This window comes from Dendrobates tinctorius, unplaced genomic scaffold, assembly GCF_039654945.1.
Source record: "Dendrobates tinctorius isolate UK_male_01 unplaced genomic scaffold, ASM3965494v1 ptg000171l, whole genome shotgun sequence".
NCBI lineage: Eukaryota > Metazoa > Chordata > Amphibia > Anura > Dendrobatidae > Dendrobates > Dendrobates tinctorius.
The window spans coordinates 21,679,953-21,694,541 of NW_027361838.1; the positions used below are offsets into that span (position 1 = coordinate 21,679,953).

Genomic DNA, 14,589 nt, shown 5'->3' on the forward strand with positions numbered 1-14,589 from the left:
TATAATGTAGAGGCGTGAAAATAAAAAAATCATTTTTTTTCCACAAAAATGATCTTTTAGCCCCCAATTTTTATTTTCACAAGGGTAACAGGAGAAATTGGACCCTAAGAGTTGTTGTCCAATTTGTCCTGAGTATGCTGGTACGCCATATGTTGGAGAAAACTACTGTTTGGGCACACGGTGGGGCTCGGAAGGGAAGTAGTGACGTTCTGAAATGCAGACTTTGATGGAATGGTCTGTGGGTGTCATGTCGCGTTTGCAGAGCCCCTGATGTACCTAAACAGTGGAAACCCCACACAAGTGAACCCATTTTGGAAACTAGACCCCCCAAGGAACTTATCTAGATGTGTGGTGAGCACTTTGAACCCCCAAGTGTTTCAGTAAAGTTTATAATGTAGAGGCGTGAAAATAAAAAAATCATTTTTTTTTCCACAAAAATGATCTTTTAGCCCCCAATTTTTATTTTCACAAGGGTAACAGGAGAAATTGGACCCTAAGAGTTGTTGTCCAATTTGTCCTGAGTACGCTGGTACGCCATATGTTGGAGAAAACTACTGTTTGGGCACACGGTGGGGCTCGGAAGGGAAGTAGTGACGTTCTGAAATGCAGACTTTGATGGAATGGTCTGTGGGTGTCATGTCGCGTTTGCAGAGCCCCTGATGTACCTAAACAGTGGGAACCCCCCACAAGTGACCCCATTTTGGAAACTAGACCCCCCAAGGAACTTATATAGATGTGTGGTGAGCACTTTGAACCCCCAAGTGTTTCAGTAAAGTTTATAATGTAGAGGCGTGAAAATAAAAAAATCATTTTTTTTCCACAAAAATGATCTTTTAGCCCCCAATTTTTATTTTCACAAGGGTAACGGGAGAAATTGGACCCTAAGAGTTGTTGTCCAATTTGTCCTGAGTACGCTGGTACCCCAAATGTGGGAGAAAACTACTGTTTGGGCACACGGTGGGGCTCGGAAGGGAAGTAGTGACGTTCTGAAATGCAGACTTTGATGGAATGGTCTGCGGGCGTCATATTGCATTTACAGAGCCCCTGATGTACCTAAACAGTGGAAACCCCCAATTCTAATTCCAACCCTAACCCCAACACACCCCTAACCCTAATCTCAGCCCTAACCATAACCCTAACCACAAACCTAACACCAACACACCCATAACCTTAATCACAGCCCTAGCCCTAGCATTTTTTTTTTACTTTTTTTTTTTATTTTTATCACAAGATCGCTGCCCTGCGATCTGACTCATAGTAACGCCACTTCACCTCTGATCATCTGTCAGTGTGAGATCAGAGGAGCAGCGTTACTATGTGACAAGATCGCTGCCTGGCACATAACGCGACTTCTCCTCTGATCTCACACTGACAGATGATCAGAGGTGAAGCAGCGTTACTGTGTGACAAGATTGCTGCCTGGCACAGCTGTGCCAGGCAGCGATCAGCTGTGCCAGGCAGCGATCTAGTCACACAATAACGCTGCTTCACCTCTGATCAGCTGTCAGTGTTAGATCAGAGGGAGAAGTCGCGTTACAATGAGGGAGATCGCCGGGAAACAAGCAGCTTTCCCAGCGATCGCTCCCATTGGCTGCTGTGACGCTGACGTCATCGGGACCTGAACCAATCAGGTCTCGATGACGACGGGGGTCCCAGCATGCATTGCGCACCGGGATCCCCGCGTTGTAAGGTATGTGGGGGTCCCGGGGGGCACAAAACCGCCGACAGTAGATAAACGTCGGCGCTGCACAAAGCCCAGCAAGCGCCAACGTTTATCTACTGTGGGCGGTCTTGAAGAGGTTAACAAAAGCTCTAGAATAGATTAGATAACTATGTAAAATTATCAACTCATGTAGGTTAGCGTGCTCTGATGGTTCATCTGTGCTACTGAGCAATTTATTAGCCATTAACAACTTTTCATTGTCTGTAATGGTGGGATCAAAAAACGATAATCCCACCAACTCTGCATTCAAATACCACAAATGGTTAGAAAATTTGGTCAGGGCTATTTCTGCAATGTTGTTGTCACATTCTTTATAGTCTAACAGACTATGCAAAATACCTAAATCTTAAAATACCTCAATTTGGATTTTTTCAAACTTTGAGTGACGAGCGGCACGGGTTAACGTCATTTGATCGAGCTCAAATTTTGGCTCTCTCAATATCCGGAAAGGGGAATCGTTTTGTGGGGTCCAGACAAACAAGATTCTGACATTTTTTCCCCCCATATGAGATCCGGTCACCCTAGTGCACACGGCTCCACTCCATACACCTCGTACACACACAGCTCTGCTCCGTACACCTCGTACACACACAGCTCTGCTACATCCACCCTGCAAACCCCTCCTAAGCCCACACATAAACTTCCCCTCATCCAGCACCATGACAACCAGCACACGGAGGCCCCTGATCATGTGACCCCCTGACTCCTCCCCTCCTGTGACCTCATCACAGGTCCTGTGCACACAGAAGCGAGAACACAGCAGAGCAGGGGAGGGAGATGATCGATTTTCCCTACTCTGCCATACAGTTACAGTGGGTGGGCCTCCTCAGAGTGCCACCGCTACGCTACTGGGTCGCTGGGTTGTACCATTCTGATAACCGGTTTCGTATTGGCACAATGGGCACGGCGCCCGCTGTCCGCCCCGGCACGGAGGCCGAGCAGATAGTCTGTGACTGTCCGTCACCGTGCTGCTGCAATGAGCGCCCCAGACTGGCTGAGAAAGCGCCATGTCTGCTCTGCGCCCGCCCTTTTGTGAGGATCACTGTATTCAATAAAGTTTTATATTCTAGGGGAAAAAAAAAAAGATAGTGACGTGCCCATCCAGGCGTGGCTTCGCTGTGGGGGGCGTGGCTACAAGTGGGCAGTCAGGCTCCGGTCTGCGTGCTGACGTCACGTGCACCCTGTCACTACCGGCGCTGACGTGCACTGTGCATTGTGCGGCTGCCGCAACTGTGTTGAGTCAGCGGTGACCTGGAGCGCAGGGGGTGGAGCAGCGAGCACCGACCCTGCTGTCTGTACGGCCGCCGGCCCCCCTGCCTCGGAGTCTCCCTTACCCACCCGGCCTGGTGGCGTTTTCTGCCAGGCTCCTCTGCATTCCCCACCACCGGAGGAGGCCTCTTCCCGCATCCCCTCTTCCGTGTCCGAGCTGTGAGGTACATGTGTGCTGCCGGAGGGGCCAACATGTCCAGGCACGAGCAGGTCCTGATCCTTGACCCGCCACACGAGCTCAAATTCAAAGGTAAAGCCGGTGTCCTGTGCGGGGGGCTGCATGGGAGTGTGGCTGCCATCATTGTGCCCGGGCTCTATAGTGTGCCAAGGGCGCCACCATGGCCCCTCAGCAGCGTGCACAGGTACCTGTCACCCATAGGCTGCCATGCGACAGGGTTATTCCAGCCACAGGTGTAATCCACTCTAAGTGACGGGGATGGGGGCCCCACCAGTGACAAGTTGCACGGTTCCATGTCCCCTGTGGGAATGCGGCGGGGCAGCACTCCTGTAACCATTGCTGTAGTGATGCCCAGCGCCAGCACCATGGCTCAGTGGTTAGCACTGTGGCTTTGCAGCAAGGAGTTTGCTTACCTTTCCTCCACTCCAAAGACATCCTGATAATGTAGATTGGTCCCGATGGGGACGGTGCTGATGTCTGTAAATAGCTGTGGAATATGATGGTGCAGCCCCCTGTGATCGCACACCTGTCGCCCCTCTCATAGATTAGTGAAGAATGTTGGCATCCTAACGCTTACAAAGACTAACATGCAGCGCTGCTTCCTTTCTTACTGGATGCCTGCAGAGACAGTAGGTAAAAGGTACGCCGCATACCCCTGCCCAGCGGGTCGTTCTTGGCCTCCTGCAGGTGAATGGGGTTGATAGATCAAGATGACAGGGGCTCTGGGAGAAGAACATGTGAGCACCTTGCTTGTGTACTATGTAGATGCCACATTTAAGTCCTGATGATCGTTGGCATGTGACAGGAGCTGCTGTGTAATTTGGGCCCTCAGGCAGTGCTTGGTGCCATGCTGGCCAGCCATGGGGTTGACAGTGAAATCTAAACAAGCCTAAACGGATCCTTTGAAATTTGCCCTGGGCACAAAGTGTCCCTGTTTGTTTTCTGTTGGGCCTTTCATTGCTTTGCAGCAAAACCCGGGGTCGGTACCCATAGAGGTAACTGGCTCATTGCTTAGCAGTGCAAGCGCTGGTGTCACTGAGCCACTTTACTACTCCAGCAGGTGACATCTGTGCTGTATTCCAGCTCCTGACACTTGGTAATATGTTTTTGAGTACAAATCTGTGAACCCCCCCCTCCCCCACTGCTCCAGGAAGACCCCTGATTGTATGAGGGAGGTGTGCTGCTGTCCCTGGATGTCTGTCTCGCATATTATTTCTAGTAAATCTTTTTATTGTCCTATTTTGCTTTGCACGCTTAGCCTTTTTACCAAATTCATAGTCAAAACAAAATATTTTATTGAATAAAACTTTGTCCCATTGAGGCCAAGCCTGTTTGACCCACTGATGACAAAGTGGCTCTTTAATTTTGATCGCACCACTATTAAGGAGCCATAACTTTTTTTCATTGACTTGGCTGCCTAAGGTCTTTGTTATTGCCAGAGAAATTGTATTATCTTTTGGTGCTATTTAATTGTGGTTCAGTCACTCTTTATTGTGGTGATTAGAGAGTTGTCATTGGACAGCTAAGCGCCCGTCGTTTGGGCATCACTGGTGGGTGTTGAGGACTTTATTGTGTATGTTATTACTTTTTAAACTTTGTCCTGATGTTACCTTGGTCAATCAACACGTAAAATTGTGCCAAAGTGTTCTTCAGCATTTACGCAGATTCTGATTACCCACTTCAGTCCTTGTCCTCCTACACACACTGGTCCGTTTCATAGGAAGCCAAGCTACCTATCTAGAGCTTAGCAAAAAGACTCTCAGGACCCTGGTCCCAGTGGTCCATGCCAGTAGTCATTGTCCGCTAGACCAGCACTGTGACCCTGCAGCATATCCGCGTCATTCCATTGCAGTGCATGCATGATGTCGAGGGGACCTACTAATCAGAAAAGGCGTCGTGATGCCGCAGATTATACAATGTTTGCAGTGCTTTATTCTGGTTGCCACAGGCTGTAAAGCTAGCAGTTTATTCTTGCCTTGTGGGAGTCACCAGCGTAAACCCATTCATAGAATATAAAAGCTCCTTGTAGATGTTGCACCTAGTTAAACTCGGATCTTGGATCCCCGGATAACTAGATTAGAGGATTGCAGTGCTGGGGACCTGGAGGCAGGGTTGGATCTAATCTTTGTATCTTGTAGGGTGGAATCTTCATGCCTTGCCTCATGTGAGAGGAGGTTGGGCACAAGACATGCCACATGATCTTACAGTGAAAGGTCCATTATACGTCCACATTATCCTTGGATACACTGCCTTTAACACTAAATATTGAATATCATTGTTGCTAAATTCTGGTCTGATCACATCTTAGGCGGTATACTGTGTCACCTGCATTCATCCATATCTTAAAGTGACTCTAAATATTTCATAATTTCTCCTTTTGGAGATTTCTGAGCAGGGTTCTAGTCCATTTATTAGACCATTAAAAATGTACCTTTGGTACAAAGCTTCTGACCGAAAATTCAACTTGTAACTAGTCTTTGCCTCATAAGCAACTACTCATAATAAAACTGGTGGCAGCGCTATGACTCCTGGTTACTCCTGAGGAGGGTCGGGCTTATAAGGAGCAGGTATGTGGTGTAAGGTTACAGGTAGTCTATAACAGCAAAAAAAAAAGGTAATGAGGCTTTACTACAGTACATCCTGCCTCTGTGGTGTAAAATGCCGCTCCACCTGCGGAGCCAGTTTATACATAGATTCACCTACAGAAGAGAAGAATGCAACTTGTGTGATAAAGATGGAAAGAACTGGACCTGTCCTTTTCACGATCATCTACATTTTTCTATGCTTTCATTTCTTTGCAAAATTGTCCATTAAAGTATTTGGGGAAAAACTGAACAATTACATATATCATGCATAGAGAATCCCAGTCATGACCTGTAGCATTTCCATTTTAGGATAGCAAATTATTTTTAAAGGCCCTGTCGCACTAAGCGATATCGCTAGCAATATCGCTGTAACGTCACTGGTTTTGTGACGTAGCAGCGATATTGCTAGCGATATCGCTATGTGTGATACTTACCTCCGACCGGCTCCCCCGCTGGTTATCGCTGATCGCGCGACAACGTCCTGGGTCGTTTCTCGTCAGCTTCCTGCAGCGCCAACGAGCGACGCGTGGACGCGGGCGGGAGGACGTCAGGATTGCCTCGTCTGACAGGTAAGTAGCGACCCCCGACCCCAGCGATGTCGCTGGTGAGATCTTCTTGTGTGGCAGCTCACTAGCGACCACTTAGCGATGCACCAGCGATCCTGACCGCGTCATATCGCTGGTCGGGATCGCTGGTGCATCGCTAAGTGTGACAGTACCTTAACTCACAGTAGTAGTTTGCAAATCTCATTTTATGAGATCAAAAAGATTATCATTCTAAATAAAGGGGTTTTCTGGAGACTGAGATTGAGGTACTATATATTACATGTTCACATGTCCATTAGTTTCCATTTTTTGGTTCCGTTTTTGGGAAATGTTTTGCTATTGGACTAATTAATTTGAATAGGAACAGAAGTGTCATAAAACGTTTCATTTGTCTGCTTTTTTTTTTTAGCTGCATCAAAAAACAGTCTGCACAACTTTTTTTGTCAGGCCAAAAAAACTGGATCAATTTTTTTTTGTACATTATGAATGGTCGTCTGTTAATGGATCCTCCTTTTAAAGACTGATCCGTTCAGAAATGGAATGCCATTTTACTTTTATTAATGGTTTCGGTTTTATTAATACTGGATTCGTTAGCAAAATATGAACTGTTCCTTAGAAAGTATTCTTAGGGTCTCGTTTCACATAGCGACGCTCCAGCGATCCCAACAACGATACGACCTGGTAAGGATCGCTGGTACGTTGCTACATGGTCGCTAGTAAACTGTCAAACAGGCAGATCTATTCAACGACGCAGCAACAATAACGGCGATCTGTATAACGACCTTGGCGGTCGTTGGGACCTTGTCACACAGCAGCTATTCTGACGACTCACGCCTGCGTCCCTGAGTTCTGCGTCGCCAACGAGGTCGCTCGTCGGCGTCAAACATAGCGATGCATGCTGGCCAGCGGGACTCTAACGATCAAAAAATGGCTTAGGACATTCGAGCACGATCAGCGATATCCAGCGGGGGCGGTCGTCGCTATGTGTCACACGTAGCGAGATCGCTGGCGAGGTCGCTGTTGCGTCACAAAACCTGTGACGTTTCAGCGATCTCGCTAACTATCTCGTTATGTGAGACGGGACCTTAAGGCCTTCTCTTCTCATCAGTTAATATCTTGATTAAGAGTTTACTAATCCTCCCTTTCATCCTGTAAGTACTCCGCTGCATGTGTGAGCGACATAATTTGTAAGAGAAATGATGCCGTTGGCTCTTTTGCAAATCTGACGTTCACTTTCTGGGAATGTGCGATGAAGCCACCCATGTGTATGTCCCAGACTACATCGGCACAGTGCCCCCTGAATTGGCCTGCCGTCAAGTAGCTCCACATTTACTGGCAGAAAATGTAAGACTGGTCTTACAACCCCCATATGCAATCAATAATTACTATGTTTAGCCAGTGAATGATAGTGCTCCTCAACACATGTCCGAGTCCGAAGATGATGTTGCCCTTGTAAATCATGTCGTTCACGATCACAAGGGTGTGCATACATTGTGACAGGGAGGATTAGTTTGGGCTAATCAATGCCTTCCCCTTCTCAGCTCCCCTCTGTCCCCTACTAATCAACCGCTGGAAGAAACCTCTGGACATTTCTTTGGTCGCTGGTCTCCCGCTGGCCAGCACGCATCGCTGTGTGTGACAGGCGGGAGACCAGCGATCAGGTGTAAAAAATAATTAAAAAAATAGTTATTCTCACCTTCTGACGTCCCGTTCAGCCATCCTGTCTCTCTCCACGCTCCGGTCCCAGTGATCCTTTGCACGAATGACCGCGAGACTTTGTTATCCCGCGAGACCGTGACATCTCGTGGTCATTCTCGCAAAGGATCACTGGGACCGGAGCGTGGAGAGAGGCAGGATGGCTGAACGGGACGTCGGAAGGTGAGAATAACAATATTTTTTTATTTTGATTCTATTTTTTACAGCGATGGCAAGCGATGCCGGGCGCTCGGCATCGCTGTGCTGATCGCTGGTGAAGCTGTCTGTGTGACAGCTCACCAGCGATCACATAGCGACTTACTAACGATCCTGACACCTTGATATCGGTGTCGGGATCGCTGGTAAGTCGCTTAGTGTGACGGGGCCTTTACTCTTAATACTCTTCAGAACTTTGTTATACATCAGAGAGCTTTATTCATATGAAAATCCCCTCTACATAATTTTTTATTTATAGATAAGATGCTCCTTCAGGAATTACAACGTGTCTGGTGTTCACATTAGTGATAGCCTGGCATTAGCCGAGCTACAGAATGGCATCGGTGGAAGATCTGCCGTCTGGTGTCACAGGATCCATGTTAGTTGACATTCATGTTGATGTTTGTCTTTATTAGTGATTTTAATCAGCTAGGAACATTTTAATGGCCCTAATTCCAGTAAATTGTTAGTCACTGTATTTGGCATGCCTTCCTTGGCCTGTAAGAGCGTCGGTGCATCTTGGCTTTACAGATAGCATTGCTGCAAATTGAGAAGGTTTCCTCATGGCTAAAATTAGTGCACTGTAAAATGCTTCCTTGCTATCCTAGTTTGTTGCCAAAATTGTCCGAGACGTTTCCCTCCCTATGTGTGCGGTTACACTCCTTATATGAGATGTGGCTCTATTGCCGTAGATCAGCTTGATGGGCAGGGTGGGTTTCCCTTGCTGCCTATTTATGGTCTCCACAGCCCTATAGATTGAAGTAGCAGTTCAGTTTTTTTGGTTTTGGAAATGTAAATATCTTATACAAACACCATGATTGTGATAGTGTGTGTAAATATGTATGGTATTTGTTTTTATATATTACACATATACGGCTCTGGCAAAAATTAAGAGACCACTTCCAAATGTTCAGTTTATCTGATTTTTCTCTTTATAGGTATATTTTTGAGTAAAATGTAAGTTGTTCTTTTATTCTATAAATTCCTGACAACATGTCTCCGAATTTCCAAGCAAAAAATTTTGTATTTTTTCTGACAAAGAAAAATGGTCAAAATTAAAAAAAACCAAAAAAAAAACCCCAGAGCTTTCAGACCTCAAATAATACTAAGAAAACAAGTTCATCATCATTTAGAAACAACAATACTAATGTTTTAACTGAGGAAGAGTTCAGAAATCAATATTTTGTGGAATAACCATGATTTTTAAAAACAGCTTTCATGTGTCTTGGCATGCTTTCCAATAGTCTTTCTTTCACACTGCTTCTGGCACAAAAATTTCAGCATTTCTTCTTTGTTTGATGGCTTGTGACTATCCATCATCCTCTTGATTACATTCCAGAGGTTTTCAATGGGGTTCAGGCCTGGAGAATGGGCTGCCCACGACAGGGTTTTGATGTGGTGGCCTCTTAATTTTTGAGAATATATATATATATATATATATATATATATATATATATATATATATATATTACAGCCTTTAAAGAGAGTAGTCTTTGCTACCCCGTCTAAGCGCAGCATAATGTAGGGACAGTGGCCCTAATCCCAGCAATGTGTCACTTACCGAGCTTATTGATGCAGTTCTTTTTTTCTTTTATCTAGGTCTTCTCTGCTGCAGATCTTCCAGTTTACAGAATGAGATCTGTATGACCCCACCCACATGACTGATTGGCAGCTTTCTGCCTATGGGCAATGTACACAGAAAGCAGCCAATCAGTAGTTGTGGTGGGGTTAGAGCTTTTGAATATGGAGGACTATTTGGCAGCAGGTTTACTAGTCCTCTAAAGATAAAATCATTGTTTTATCAGTAGGAGATTATGAAAATTACAAAAAGCAGCCCAGTAAGTGACACATTGCCGGAATCATGGCCCCTGCCCCTACATTATGCTGCTCTAAGATTAGGTAACAAAAATCTACTGGCAGATTCCCATTAAATTGACAGTGTCCTTCCTACACCACTACCTGGAGCCATGCTGCCAAGAGGAAATTAACTTTATTTCTCCTGGTTGGCTTGGGCGTTCAGTCACAGGGGTGGGCTGGCAAGGCTTCGGACATGTCTCAGTAAATTGTTAGCGGCAGGTGTAACTGTGCCGCTGGCACTGACTGACAGCATTAAGAAAAGCATCATTTCTATTGGTCATAAAGTACCTGTACAGCCATACCCATTACTTGTAAATACCTTCGGGAATATTTTTTTTTCTCTTTTACATAATATTTAAGAGATATTAAACGTTACTGCGTGTTGAAGATTCCCAAATGGTATGTAAAAAATATGTTGACCTGTTCCCTTTGTGTCTCAACCCTTCCATTTCCTGGAATCTATATATAATGTCTTGACTTGATATGCTTGCTGTCCTCTTAATATTAGGGCTCAATATTCTCGGTGTTGTTGGGGTGTAGAGCTTATGAAAATTTTAATTTCTGGATCTCTGTGCTTGTAAAATGGTGCAGAACCTGCTCCTCTGCCCTTGTGCAGCCTCCAGAAACATGAAGGGAGCTCTTTATGATGCTCTCTCTTTGGGTTAGTTCTCAGAAATGTGATAATCTGGTCATACAGATGTAGATTTAAAGGGGCTATCTGCGACTTTGTTTATTTTTCCCTTTTAGGGCCAAGAACTTACCGGCAGTTAGTTGCTACCTGCCTGTTCTTGCACATCGCTGATCTTTGTTCTTGCCAGGCGCTTCTGTTGCTTACTGTGACATCATGTCAGCAGAGCAGCTACTTCTCTTCCTCTCTGCTCTGTTGACCATTAATAACTGCTAATGTCATGCTGATTGACAGCTGGCTCCCTGCGGCTAAACTGTAGGGCGCTGATGGTCGATCAGCATGACATAGACAATGATGCCCCGTCGATGGAGAAAATCGGAAGAGGAAGAACTGCTCTGTTGAGGTGAGAATATAGCAAACAAGCAAAGGTATAAAACAGCATCATGTGAACTGCCAATATTAGATGCCGATAGTATTGGATAAACGGAGGATCAGTCGCTCACAACACATAGCATGGGGATGTGGGGACCACAAAAATTACGACCAATAGATCCAAGTGACAAAAATATATGTACTTTATTGGGGGAAATACACAGAACGGGAAAAAAGGGGAACATGTGCAAAAAGAGAGCAAAGTGCTGCAGTGCTAGAGGACACGTGACCTACCCTGACCATATTTACATATACATAAGTATGCAATTAAATTAAGGTAAGTACCACCTTCACTGAGGACCAACTTAACCTTACAGCCCTCGGATCTGCAAAGGAGTCTGAAAAAAAAACCCCTTTTTTTAATATATTTTTACTGCCAGTACACATCCGTGCCAATTTACAAATTTTTACAATGTGCCCAAATCACACATAGATATAATTATAAATACACAGACAATGTGATATCCCGAGAGGCCGAGACATATTATCCACCCCTAGACATGGCACATAATCCGCCCACCCACATAGGAGTGAGCGGGACATTACCTCAGATGAAGGAATGTAGATGGCTGGGTAGTCAACGCGTCACCCCGATGCGCGTTTCGGAGAGATTCTCCTTCGTCAGGGGGCGTATATAGTATAAAACCGGTGAGTTTAAATACCGACGGACCGGAAGTGCCCGTGACGCCGACTGGAAATGATGCGGGTGCAGTCATGGAGACCGGGAACGCAGGATGGGCACAGCGTCATGCGGCGGGAGGGGCCCTTGAAGAGTCAGACACTCCCCCATCGCATAGAGACACCGAGGCCAGCCCACGCACCGGGACATGGCTCACACGCGTACAAAGTCAGCGCCACGTCAGATCCGCCGTCACTGAAACATGGAGGAGAAAGTGCAGGAGCATGATGAAACTCTCCATACTGCTGAATAGGCTCAAATTCATCTAGATATATAAGTGCCAGATTATCCCTACATTACATTAGATGAGGATATCTGCATCACATTAGAGCCACATGATAAGTGAATATAGATTTAAATATAAAGACCATAATGTCATATTGCAAAGTCATTCATACATTGGACAATAATGGATGTTACAATCTACATTCCTCATACATGGGATTAATCTGTATGTATATATACATCTCATTATGCAAAAACATGACAAGGCAAATGGAACATAAGTACAGAAAATAAAAAATAAAATGAAATGAAAAAAAAAAATTAAAAAAAAATATATGTATAAATAAGCCTTTTACATTAATAAAAATATTACATAACTATATGCAAAATTATGAAAAAATAAACAAAAAATACATTGTCCAATTGTCTGTGTATTTATAATTATATCTATGTGTGATTTGGGCACATTGTAAAAATTTGTAAATTGGCACGGATGTGTATACTGGCAGTAAAAATATATTAAAAAAAAGGTTTTTTTTTTCCAGACTCCTTTGCAGATCCGAGTGCTGTAAGGCTAAGTTGGTACTCAGTGAAGGTGGTGCTTACCTTAATTTAATTGCATACTTATGTATATGTAAATATGGTCAGGGTAGGTCACGTGTCCTCTAGCACTGCAGCACTTGGCTCTCTTTTTGCACATGTTCCCCATTTTTCCCGTTCTGTGTATTTTCCCCAATAAAGTACATATATTTTTGTCACTTGGATCTATTGGTCGTAATTTTTGTGGTTCCCACATCCCCATTCTATCTGTTGAGGTGAGGACAATTGAAGCATGAATGGCGTGTGACCGCTCTGAGAAGGCACAAATTGGTGCATGGCGGAACAGGCAGGTGGTTAGCAACTACCTGCCTGTAAGTTCTTAGCCCCATAAGAAATAAATAATCCAAGTCCCAGTCAACACCTTTAACTGGCAGAAATAAACTCTGCCTATCCTAGTCTTTTATAGTTAGGAATTGTACATCCAGGGCTTATTCCTGTGGAACTACTGGCAGCAAATCTGCTGGGGATTGGGGAAATACAGATGCATTTCTGCCATTTTTTTCCTTGGAGTGAAATCTGCAGCTCTGGCCAATTTATGCAGCTGTTACAGCATGTGTCGATAAGCTTTTGGGAAATTTCATCCTTATTTTTTCCTCTGTATTATGCTTTGGATTTTAGGCTTGCAATTTTGCTGCAGAAAATCATGTGCACATATGGCCAATGGGAACAAACCCCTAAGGTTGTACTTGTCAGACTTTTAACCACAGAAATTAATTTTTATACATTTCCTACAAAATGTTTTAAAACTAAATTGCATTAAGGCACCCAATGATTGTAACGTAATGGGTGGCATTTTCACAATGTGTCAGATTTCTTTCTCTAATGCCTCCCCATCCTAATTAGGGACAGGAAACGAGGTTAAATAGCCCTCCCCTTCCTTTACTCCCCAGTGTTTTCCTGTTCCTAATCAGGATGAAGAGGTTCTTTGTGCTCCATGGATGGGGCTGGCAAATCCCGGAGTCCTACCTGGAAGCCGGGGTCGATCGTCCCTGAGCTTCCTTCCCGGACGCTGCTCCTGCCGCTGGCGGGACCCGCACCATGCTCTGGCGCCCCGGCAATGCTGGATGGTTGTAACCGGGCTGGGGGCCTCCCGTAGCTCCCCAGCCCAGGATCCGCTCCCCCCGCGCGCCGCATGATCGCTTCTAACCGAGCGGCATGTACCGGAAGTGACGTTCACCGCCGGGTCTGAAGGCGTGACGTCACTTCCGCCGCCTTGCGTTCCACAGTGGAACCCACCGCCATCTTGGCGGGAAACTTGAAATCGAAAAAAAACAGGATGGCGCCATGAACTGAGGGGGAATGATCTCATCCGATTGGATGAGGTAAGGAAACGCTGGATCTCGGTTCCTATTTAAGGACCCTGATAGAAAACTCCATAAGGTAGGACTAACGTCTGCATGATAGATGCGGCTTCCCTGAAAGCTGCTTCCGCAGAGCCCAACGCAAACCCTGGCCCAGTGAGTACGCTTGGAAAAGGGTATACCCCTTTTTGGTTCAGGACCCATTCTTAGGGGCCCCCCTCCTTTTTTTCTCTTTCAGGGAGACAAGGATCCTGCACCAAAAACGGAAGAAAAGCCTACAAGCCCCAAATGCGCCATCTGTAGGAAGAAACGCCCCTCCGATTATAAAAAGACCTTGTGTCAGCAATGCACGGGAAAAATCGTCCAGGAGTAACAACTATTACTGATGCATGAAGTAAGAGGGATGGTGCGACAGGAGATCCAGTCGTCCTTGGCTACCTTTTCCCAGTCATTCGGGGGGGGGGACCTCAACCTCAAGGAAGAGGTAGTATGCCCCTGAGGACATCTCAGATTCCGAACCAGAGTCATCGGTTTCAGCAGATTGGCGGGAAGAGGGTGCATTAACCCCAACCCAGACAGAAGATGATAGAAAATGGTTCTTTTTATCAGAAGATATGGAAGAACTACTCTTAGCGGTAAGGAACACAATGGGAGTA

General features: G+C 45.5%; 1 protein-coding gene across 1 annotated transcript in view; it reads left to right on the forward strand.

Moving 5' to 3' along the window:
• Positions 1-2,870: 2,870 nt before the first annotated feature.
• The window catches only part of VAPA (VAMP associated protein A), an 83,226-nt gene continuing 71,507 nt past the window's right edge, over positions 2,871-14,589 (forward strand). Inside the window, exon 1 of the mRNA XM_073550973.1 lies at positions 2,871-3,242. Within this exon, the coding sequence (XP_073407074.1) occupies positions 3,161-3,242 (82 nt within the window). The 5' untranslated portion in view covers positions 2,871-3,160. The remainder of the gene's footprint in view (positions 3,243-14,589) is intronic.